Raw genomic sequence first — 11076 nt, 5'->3', positions numbered from 1 at the left:
CTTTTGTTTTTGCTGTGTCTTTTGTCAGAGAAAGCAACCAATGCATCTTAAAGAGAAAAATCCAACCTAAAATTTAACTCCGTGTATTGTTTTGTTGTCTCAGCCTTAGGCAAAGTAGCATGTGATGTATATTAATCATGCTGCAATGCACTGCAGAATTTTGAAGCAGATGTTGAGTAATGTGGGACCTTCTGTATTTAAATAAAAGCATTGAAATTAAGCGTTGCTCTTTTCAGTCTACCTAGAATCTCTCTGTAGTATGAGGAAATGTTCTGAATCAGATGAGTGTTGCTAATTCCTTAATTTTCTGGAACCTGGTAGGGAGTTTGGGGTTTTTTCTTATATGACTGGTCTTTGCAAGCTTGAGTGTTGGGTAGTGTTGGGTTCTCAACCTGGATTTCTAGAATCTGGTGAGGACTAGACCATGCTTTTCTAGGGAATTGGTCAAGTGATTATACTGAAGTCTCCCTTGGAAGTGTCTTTCAGAATTTTGTGACTTCACTGGGACTTTGTTCTTGTTTGGTGCATGGTTAATGTAATGGTCTTATTTTATCTCTGCAAATCCTTCATCATAAATGAACATGCTAGAAGTCCAAATGCTTTCCTCTGAACATGTTGCATATTTACTTGAAGGCATTGCCAAAGAAAATCAGAACTCTCAGTGGATGTTTTTAAATAAAATGGTTGATAATGCATCCTACAGATCTGAACAACTTTTCTTACAGCCCCTTCTCAGCCTTTGCCTTTTCACGCTGCTGGCTGCTGTCACTGCAGAGGTGAATCACTTGAAAGGGGAACCCTGTGAACAGATATATTCCCCCCCTTCCTGCAATCTCTGCCTCCTTTTCTCCCCCTCTACCTCCCCCAGTCACCAGAAAATTCTATTCTTAGTGAGGAGGAAAACTAGAAAGAAACTTTTGGGTGTTGTTAGGAAAGTACTTTTGCTATTAATAGCAGATGCACCTCATTCATGCAACTTAATGGTCTGATTTGGTATGTGACAATGTCATTGGCATTAAACTATATCAGCCAGTGTATTGGGAGGTGTAAAGGGCATGTGCTTCTGCAGTGTGATGTCCTTGTACAATCATCTCCTGCGTTTCCTGTTGCAGTCCATGAGAGTGAATGTCTGCTGTCTTTCAGCAGAAGTCTCTTTGTTAGCATTTGGTTAGAATACAGGGTTCAAGGTCAGCACTTGATTGCTGGAAGAAATCTCTTGATTTATTACTAAGCATACATGCTTACTTTCTTTCTCTTTTTGAAATACCTTGTTACTCCCTTGCTAGATAAGAAACTCCATAATTAAACAGTGTTCCATTTCTGAGCTCCAGTCCACGTATCCAAGAAAAGGCTGCAAATGAGTCAAACCTAATGCACTTATCTTTGCAAAATTGTTTTGTGGTCTTTTCAGCTCTAGACAGCCTTGTAGTCAAACTTTCTGCCAGCTACAAAGGTACATTTCTTCATTCTGCATTCCTGTAACAATTGCCAGACACTCATTTCAGGATAAAGAGGAAGAAGAGCAACCTGGTACATTTAATGGTACATGGTAGCTGGCAAAGGCAGTGAAACAAGTCTTTTCAAGACTATAAAACACAAAACCAACCCAGCGTTGTATGTCTGGAGGCTCAGAGATTTGTTGTTGCCTCAGGCGTGTGTCTGTCCCCATAGTTTGTGTCTTCCAGGAGCTGTTCAGAGGAAGCTTTTGTGGAAAAGACTTCAATATCCAGAAGATAAATCTGACTTAGGAAAAATTTACTAAATTCTATTATGTGGTCCCTCTGCAACATCTTATGTTTTTATTAATTAAATTAATTTAAAAAGAGTAATGCTGCTTGCTGAGTAAAGTTATAAACATGGTGCCACTCACAATGGTAATAATAAGTTTCTGGTATGCTGTTCAGGAATTGGCAATGATGAATTTTACAACAGGTAACTACCAGAAATGTTCTTTACAGAGGTATTAAACCTGGGAAGACTCTAGTACAGACTGTTGGTTTCCATGTTTGGGTTGGGTTTTTTTGTTTCTATTGGTTTTTTTGTTTCTATTAATTTTGTTTCCACTGAATGGAATGTGATGTACTTACTCTGCTTTAAGAATGCTGTTTGAGCAGGATACTTGAGAATGCTCTCGTAACATGGGATCAAGTGCTAACTTAGAATTTCTGATACAATACCAAGGGATGAGGGAGTAAGGAGGCATGCAGGGGCACTGATCCTGAATCAGAATGATTTTCCCCTCTACCAGAAGAGAATTAGGATGTGTATGTGGTACACCAAGACTCAAAAGTAATGATTTCTTACACTTGAAATTGGGGTGCCTGAGTGGTGGATTCCATGACTGCTATGGCATACCCTATCCAGAATGTATTCCAGAAATCTTTCTTCAAAGCAAAGAGTCAGGGACAATTTTTCTCCCTTCAAATGGAATATTATTTTCAATTTGGTCTGCTCAGTGTGTAACCTTGATTTGGTGAAATAGTCCTGAAGTTTAATTGAAGGTTTTAGGTGTATTTGAAGTATTCTGGACTTTGAAGTTTCATTTAAGGTCATCACTGTAGTGACTTTAGTTTCACATTCTCCATCCTGTCGGATTTTATGGGGTTTGTTCGTTCATCTGTCTTAATACAGTTTTTTTACCAGACCCACAGCATTCATACCCATTCTAAAATTCTGCTGCTTGGTGAGAGAGTATTTTTTTTGTCCTTGATTCCCATTTCAATTTTTTTTTGTTCATGCCTCACATTCTGCTTCGCTACTAAGAAGATTCTTGTTCTCAATTAAATTAAGCAGAAGGATCATCTAGTGTTGATAAATTACAGTTGTCCAACTGAAGTCAGGTAATAAGCTTGGACTTTTTCCTAAAGTGGGCTGGTGGTCTGCTTAAATCATGCTTGTCTAGATTATCGTTCATTAAGTTAGCTGTAAAATTCAATTTTAAAAAACTGTAGATGCTGTAGGTAAATGACTAGTTCTTTTTCTGTGTGGCTGCGTGTTAAATGTGCCTGAATGTATTATGACTTCTTAAAATCTTTCAGCTGAGAGAAAATGACTGCCATCAAGCATGCTTTACAGAGGGATATTTTCACTCCCAATGATGAACGCTTGTTGAGCATTGTGAATGTGTGCAAAGCAGGCAAAAAGAAGAGAAACTGCTTCTTGTGTGCCACAGGTATGTAGTCACAGTACACTGTATTCTTGTCTTTGCTTTTGTTTCTTATTCAGTTGCATTTGTCTTTGCTTCATTTACAATATTTATTCTTGCCCTGTATAAAACAGGTGCTTTCCGTTTCTATAGGAGAAAATAAATTGTAGTTTATACTTTCATTATTGCTTCTATTAAAAAAGAAACAAACCTCTGTACTTTTATTCCCAGATCTCATTCTAATTTGAAATGAAATAAAATTATCTGTGTGGGACTGGTGGGCTTTTGAAGCAGGCTTTATATAGTGCTTAAAAGGGGATTCAGTTGGCATTTAGGCTGATCAGCCTAAATAAAATGCAGTAAGGAATACTAGTTAGAGTCCAGGGCAGAGGCCTCTGGAAAGGCACAGTAGCTGAACAGAATTCTAATGTTCCTCTGAGTGTGTGTGTGTGTGTATTACGTCTCTTCAAAAAATTAGGTGCTCTGGATCGATCTGTCAACAAATTATCTTGCTAGAATTTTTTTTTCTATGAGAAAATATTTTTCTTCTGACTGTAATCTCCAGTTACTTCTGTGCTTTGTCAGTTACATGGCCATGGTCTGAGGTCTGCTATATCAAAGAAATATCTGTAAATTGGGTTCGTTATTTCACAAGCTAGACACACATATCGGGTTGACTGATACAAACTGAGCTGTGGATGAAAATGTTTCAAAGGGTCTGTCTTCATTTTCATTTGTGCAGTTTGAATTTACTCCTTTACTTCATTTAACAGTGACAACAGAACGACCAGTGCAAGTAAATGTGGTAAAAGTGAAAAAATCTGACAAAGGAGATTTCTACAAGAGGCAGACTGCATGGGCACTTCGAGATCTCGCTGTTGTTGATGCCAAAGATGCTGTTAAAGTATGTGTAACTTTTTTTTCTTTTAGTGATCTGCTCACAACATCCTTCTGGTTCAAAGATAGAGTTGACTTCTTTGATACTGACTGCTTTAAAGCTTAGATTGATAACACATTAATTAGGAATCAGGATGATAGATTCCTGTGCTGCTTATACCTGCATTTTCTTCCAGCCATTCCAAGAACATAACCCTGGTAAACTGGGTAAGAGTAGACTAGGGATGCTTGAATAGCAATATTCTTAGTATCTGCCCTGTTTATTGTAGTGATCTCTCAGTGACTGTAGGGTGCTGGTGCTTTTTTGTTTGGTCTGAGTCTTACGTAAGTTTTACTCCAAGCTTACTTTCCCCTTAAAAAAATTATTACCATCTTACTAATGACATTGAGCTACATGTAATGTCTTGTGCTAAGACACAAAACATTCTTAATGAACAGTATGTAAGCTTGAAGGTAAACTCCTACATCTGTTCTCTAAATCATGACACTGGCCATTTGTTGGGAAGTGGACAGTCCTGAAGTGATGGCTTTTTTCCTTAGAACAGCAAGGGCAACCTGTTTATAACCATTTAAATTCATTTGTTGTCATAAACTAAGATGTACAGTCAGGCAGAGGTGAAAATTCTTCATCCTGTGATGTCTGGTTTTATGTTCTGTTAGCTGGTGATTTGAAGAATAGTGCAGAAAACTACAAAGTTGGACAATCTTTGATTTCCCCCTCCCCAAGTGTAGATTAAATGTTTTGTTATTTCAGTTATCCACATACTTGTTGGCTATAGTTTTAATTTTCCATACTATTCCTGAATACCGTGTTGGAGAATTGCTTCTTTCAGTTTAAGGCTCCATTTAAAATGATACCATCATCTTTTAGCACTTTTTCGTGCAAAACAGAATTCAGTTAACTGTTTTCAGAAATGGTCTGCAATGTATATACCACTCTAATGAGTGATTCCAAAAGTTTCTTTCAAAAAACAAACATTGGATGCAAACTCTCATATAAAAAAAGTGAGAAGTAAAGATGATAGGAACCTCATATTTTGGTTTCCAAATGTGATCCTCTGCAGCACTTTTGACACTGGGCTTTCCTGTACTAGTTGTCAGACAACTCCTACTTTATGTAATGATACTCTGTTTAGAAATATATGGTAATTATATTTATCAATATATGCTACAGGGAAAAAACCCAGAACTGCTTTTATTGTACTGTACAGGAAGTACCAGGTTGCCCAGGGAAGCTGTGGATGCCCCATCCCTGGAAGTGTCCAAGGCCAGGCTGGATGAGGCTTGGAGCAACCTGGTCTAGTGGAAGGTGTCCCTGCCCATGGCAGGGGGGTTGGAACTAGGTGGTCTTTAAGGTCCCTTCCAACCCAAACTGTTCTGTGATTCTACCATTTCCCATTGTGTGCGGTTTCATATGCAGCCTGCTTCTACAGATAGTAGTAACAACATAAGTAATAAGTAGCAGCAATAGTAACTTTTACAAACTATATATGAGTACGAATCTAGCATTTATCTGAGGCAATAATATTTTTCATCAGAAGGAGGGTGAACCTTGTAAAATGCTTGAAATATGATCTTTAAGCAGACTATGATCAGTTACAGTCCATACTGAGTTCATAAGTGGCTGTAGAAAGGAATGAACTGTTATCAAAGCAATGTTCTGGACAGGCAATTAATGTAGTTGAACATACTTCTGTAGGAGTTTTTTACCATTAAAATACCAAGTGGTCTTTTCTGTCCTGGTCAGTGCTATCAAATACTGTCATATTTATAAAATATATGTAGTGCTCATATTTTTTTTGTCCCCCCTTGTCTATTCCCCTAAATCTCCTTGAACTGCGTTGTGTATGTTGTCAGTAATTCCAGCTACCATTTTTAATTTCAGAAGGCTAACACAGGCCATTAGTCATTCTGAGGATAGTGTTTATGGGCAGACAGCACTGTCAAACGTTTCTCAAAACTCTTACAGATCTCTGTAATATTTTATTGTTGCCTTTTCTGGTTTGAGAAAATACTGTTTTCATAGCGTGGATTCTATCTTTTCACTTTCAGTGTTTTAGCACCTTCGTCAAGGTGCATTAGGGTGCCAGAGTCGGTGTATCAGCTTAAAGTTGGCATCTGTGTAATTTCAATTTATATGCTGTCGTCTCAGTTATTGAGTAAGTGAACAACCTTGGCTGCTCAGAGAATCATGTGACTGTTGAGCCTGTAAACATGTCTCATCTTTTGCAGGACAATCCTGAATTTGACTTGCATTTTGATAAAGTGTACAAATGGGTTGCAAGCAGCACAGTGGAAAAGAACACCTTCATTTCATGTATCTGGAAACTCAATCAGAGATATCTTAGAAAGAAAATTGACTTTATTAATGTTAGTTCACAGCTTCTGGAAGGTAAATTTCTACCTATGTTAAGTATAAAGTTTAATTACTGATGTAAAACAGATGCACTAAAAAATATCTCCTAATACTGACTTTTTTCCTATTCAATTTTATTATTTCATATTTTCTGAGTATTCAGATAAACAAGGTAACTAGATAACAGATCTTCTGTTAGAAAACTGAGACAAAATTTTTCATTAATGAAGTCCTGAATTTTGATAAGCTTGTTGTATTTCTAAGCCATTCTGTTTCTTCCACAAAACAAAATCTACCTGCAGGATTTGGTAGGTCTGAATGTGTAACAAATCTACTTTTGTTCTGATTGTCACTTCATCTGACACAGAAAAATGCTTTAAAAAGTGACACTTTAGTAGAGTGCTAAAGGTTATGTGAGGTTTTATATGAGGTTTCTTTTTTGTAAACTGTGAAGCATGTGTTAAATTCTGCTGGACCCTGTTATGGCTTACATGACTGGCTGCTAAGAAGGCGTTGTATCTGGTTCAGTTATGCAGTAATAAGTATTTTTATCGTCACACTATCTTTTAATAGTTAAATTTTGAGTAGAGTCCAGTGAGTAAGCATATCTCACGCTGAGTCTGTCAGAAGGGGTTAAGCTGTTGATACTAAATAGGAGACTGGCTTGTGCGGAAGAACTTGAATTAGAAATGTAAAACGGGGAAGATAGCATTTCTGTATTTGGGTATTGACTGAAATTTGGTTTTAACCAACCTCTAGCTTTTCAAATTTGTGCAATATTAAAACACTCAAACGTACTGCCACGTAAAAATACACTGTTCGTGCTTTGTCTAGCTAACATTCTCTGCTTCCTTTCCACTGCTTTTCCATACCTTTTAATTCTACAGAACTGCCTAAAGTTGCAGAAGGTGCGTAACACCTTTTTCCTTTATTCTGCTTTGTAAGCAATTTTTCTTAAATAATATGCTTTTTCTTCTCTTTTTTTTTCTTCTTATAATAATGCTTATCAAATTGCTAGAGAGAAGAGAGATATTTCAAATGTCGTAAATACTTTCTGACTGCATTGCATTAGTGTTCTGTAAATCGTTTGTCAGCCTTTGAATGGCTTGTTGAATTAGGCCCTTCCATGAGAAATCACAGTTCATGAAAACATTGTTATATGGTTTTCACTTACCTCCATACTGACTTTCCACCTTGATCATCAGGATATTTTTTATTTATTCAGCGATATATTTCTTAATCAACTTTAGTATGTTTCCTTCATGCTGTCTGCCAAGGGAGAATCTAACTTCTGCTGATCTTCTCCTAACGAGTATAGCATTATATTATAATTTATTCCGATATTCATTACCAGCGTGAAAGGTGAATAAACCGAGACAGTATGCTCCTTCGTATGTGTAATAAAGGAAGGTGGCTATTTGTATTTTGCTTATGATGTATAATTTGGAAAACATCACTGTTAGGAACCAGTTCTGGAAATCTTAAGCCCATGGAAGCCTGAGACTTGGAAAAAGTGTATGTAGGTAGCAGGTGCTTGTTCTGAAAGTTGTTCAGTGGATTCATCTATTTAAATACAGTTGAACACGCTTAAGGATTCTTAAAATACCTTTGACTTTCTGTACTTGATAATGTGTTTTATTTCTCTTTTCTACGTAAGAATCCATTCCAAGTGGAGAGAATCAAAGTGTAGCAGGAGGTGATGAAGAGGCTGTGGACGAATACCAGGAGTTAAATGCAAGAGAGGAACAGGATATTGAAATAATGATGGAAGGATGTGAATATGCAATTTCTAATGCGGAAGCCTTTGCAGAGAAGTTGTCAAGAGAGCTACAAGTGCTAGATGGGGTAAGCATTTCTTCTGATGTGTTAGCATGTTGAACTGTTTTCACTGATACTGACCACGTAGCATTCTTGGAAAAGGTAGCTAATGTGTTCTGCCACATATTTAGATGTGTATCTGGTCCTTGGCAGAACTACATCCTGTCTATTGTCAGATTTTGAAGATCTTCAACTTTGCTCTTTTAGCTGAGAAGAAAAAAAGGAGGCGTTCTGCATATACCTTTCTTGAAGGCAGGAGTGCAGGGAGAGAGAGAATAGATGTTGATGTCCATGGATGTGAACCCTTATGCCTAAAATACTATTCCCAGTGTAGTTAGACTGGCTTAGCGTAATAACGTTTCAGTATATAGCTGTCTGTAGTGGTCCCAGGCTGTTCGCTATTTTGATTTTTGAACAACCAAGAAGTCATTTGGAAAACTTAAGAAGATGCAGAGGATACAGCCTTGAAGGAAGAGTCAACAGTCTCCTCAAATTGTCAAGTTGTAAGTTTCTCTTATAGTTTCTCTTGTGTTTTGAAAATGGCTGTTATCGTAGAGATCTTGCAACAGAAAGTGTGACCTTACCACACAGGCTGTTTTTTCTGGAAATAAAAATGCTCCAGTATGGTAGGGATTACCGTTTGGCTTTTATTTTTGTGGAGATAGATACTTCAATTTGAAGAACTTGAGCAAAATTTTGGTTTTCTATCTTTTCTTTATGAAATAAAGAAGCGTCAGACTTGAGGGGCTGCTGTGTTCAATAACACTTGAAGTGAGAAGTACTGTAAACTTAGGTTGTTTTGTCGCTTTCATCAGGCGTTTTGGAAAGTGTTTATTTGACAGCAATAGAGACAGAAGGAGATAGGAGAATGCTTTTGAGATACAAAATGTCTCTTAAAACGTTGTGGCTTAATTTTTGTACAGGCAAATATCCAGTCAATTATGGCCTCGGAGAAACAGGTGAATATCTTGATGAAGTTGCTGGATGAAGCTCTAAAGGAAGTTGACCAAATTGAGCTAAAGCTGAGCAGTTATGAGGAAATGCTTCAGAGTGTAAAAGAGCAAATGGATCAAATTTCAGAAAGCAACCACCTAATCCATCTCAGCAACACAAATAATGTGAAACTGCTGTCGGAGATAGAGTTCTTAGTGGTAAGCATTTTTATTGTGTTTACTATGCTTGTTCACATGAGGTATAAAATTCTTTTAGGTTACTACCTTCTTTAGCATATATGAGGCTCATTTAAAATAATGAGTTTATTTTTCTGTTTTATTATGGCACTAACTTGAGTAAGCTTTTATAATGTTGGGATTGTGTTTATCACTCTTTGTTCAGCAGCATAGCAAGCTAACCTGCTTATGGACAATACTTTCATTATTTTGTAGAATCACATGGATTTGGCTAAGGGTCATATCAAGGCCCTTCAGGAGGGAGATCTGACATCTTCTCGAGGCATCGAGGCCTGCACTAATGCAGCAGATGCCCTTCTGCAGTGCATGAATGTAGCTCTTCGCCCAGGTAATGGCTTTTTTAGACTACAGTCTAACATACAAAATTGATTATGGTAGTGCCTTTGTATGTGCCTTTCTAGCTAGTCTCGGATTATGTTTCTGTAGATTGAGGGAATTGTGACTTCCGGTCCTTTTGGTTCCCACAGACAATATATTACTACCTATTTTGTACTCTGTGAAGCTCTTCTTGTTTGTAGGACACGATATGCTTCATGCGGTGAAACAGCAACAGCAGCGGTTTAGCGACTTGCGTGAACAGTTTGCACGGCGACTCGCCAGTCATTTTTTCAGCAGGTATTACTTCTTACTATTTTATATGACATTTTCAGTCACAGATTTTCCTGAGGAGAAAAAAAAAACCCAATCCATCTAAAACTGGACATATTCGGTAATGTAATCCATAAATGAATGGACTGCTAGAGGCACTTCAGGCAAGGATACTACTAAGCATGTCAGACTGTAGTTGCCTACAGAAGTCTTACATAAAAAACAACAAAACAGTAGGTGTGCTGTTTGACTCAAACATGTCATGTGATATATAATTATTTATCTTAATTGTAAGGCTTGATTAATTGAGGGGAAAAAGCATTGACTTTTTTGTTTAAAGGTGTTAGAGGCTGAGAACATCGGAGTTCTTGCTGTCTGAACTTCAAGGGCCGTAAAAAAAAAAAAATCTACAATAGAAGAAATATGAAGTAAAATGTCTAGATCTATAAAGGTGTTAGAGGCTGAGAACATCAGAGTTCTTGCTGTCGGAACTTCAAGGGCTGTTAAAAAAAAAAAAAAGCTACAATAGAAGAAACATATAAAGTAAAATGTCTAGATCTGTGTGGTTTTGGTTTTTATTTTAGCCTTAACGTGAATTATGTGGAAATCCCTGTCCTGAGACTTGTTTCCTAAAGCCTGGATGTCTTTGTTTTAGCATCAGTTTTTTAATTTCTGTATTTTTTTTATCTCCAATTAGTTTACTCAGACACTCCTCCAACTCTATAACAGGTCCCACTCTCTCTCTGTTCCAGTGAGTACGTTGGGTTTGATACAAGCTTTTCTAACTCATTCTTTTGAGCTTGACTTATCTAACCAGCAGCTGCGTCTTTGGTTTTACAAAAATCAATTTATACTTACCGATTGCAGCCTATCAGATTTATGCCCCTTCTCGCTTCCATTATTTTTGTCAGCCCTCAAGCTTTGTTTATCTGTTTGAGATAGCATTCCTCCGATCTGATCTCCAGAAATTGCTAGGAGACAGATTGAGATGTATGAAAAATATTTTCAGGCAGTTTTAATATGTGTACGACTGTACAGATACTGCAGTTTTGTGAAACTGTAATATTTGTAAATAAAAAATA

General features: G+C 37.2%; 1 protein-coding gene across 1 annotated transcript; it reads left to right on the top strand.

Moving 5' to 3' along the window:
* Nucleotides 1–3048: 3048 nt before the first annotated feature.
* Nucleotides 3049–10021, top strand: LOC104505390 (exocyst complex component 1; the record flags this gene model as incomplete). The annotated part of the gene is made up of 7 exons (XM_010157600.1): nucleotides 3049–3172; nucleotides 3919–4049; nucleotides 6275–6434; nucleotides 8056–8243; nucleotides 9140–9367; nucleotides 9602–9734; nucleotides 9925–10021. Coding segments are annotated over exons 1-7 (1061 nt in total), but the record flags the coding sequence as incomplete, so codon positions are not given.
* Nucleotides 10022–11076: the final 1055 nt, after the last annotated feature.

The sequence above is a fragment of the Eurypyga helias genome, unplaced genomic scaffold, assembly GCF_000690775.1.
Source record: "Eurypyga helias isolate BGI_N326 unplaced genomic scaffold, ASM69077v1 scaffold26238, whole genome shotgun sequence".
NCBI classification, from domain to species: domain Eukaryota; kingdom Metazoa; phylum Chordata; class Aves; order Eurypygiformes; family Eurypygidae; genus Eurypyga; species Eurypyga helias.
The sequence above is the reverse complement of the archived record's forward strand: the minus strand, read 5'-3'. Positions and strand labels throughout refer to the sequence as shown.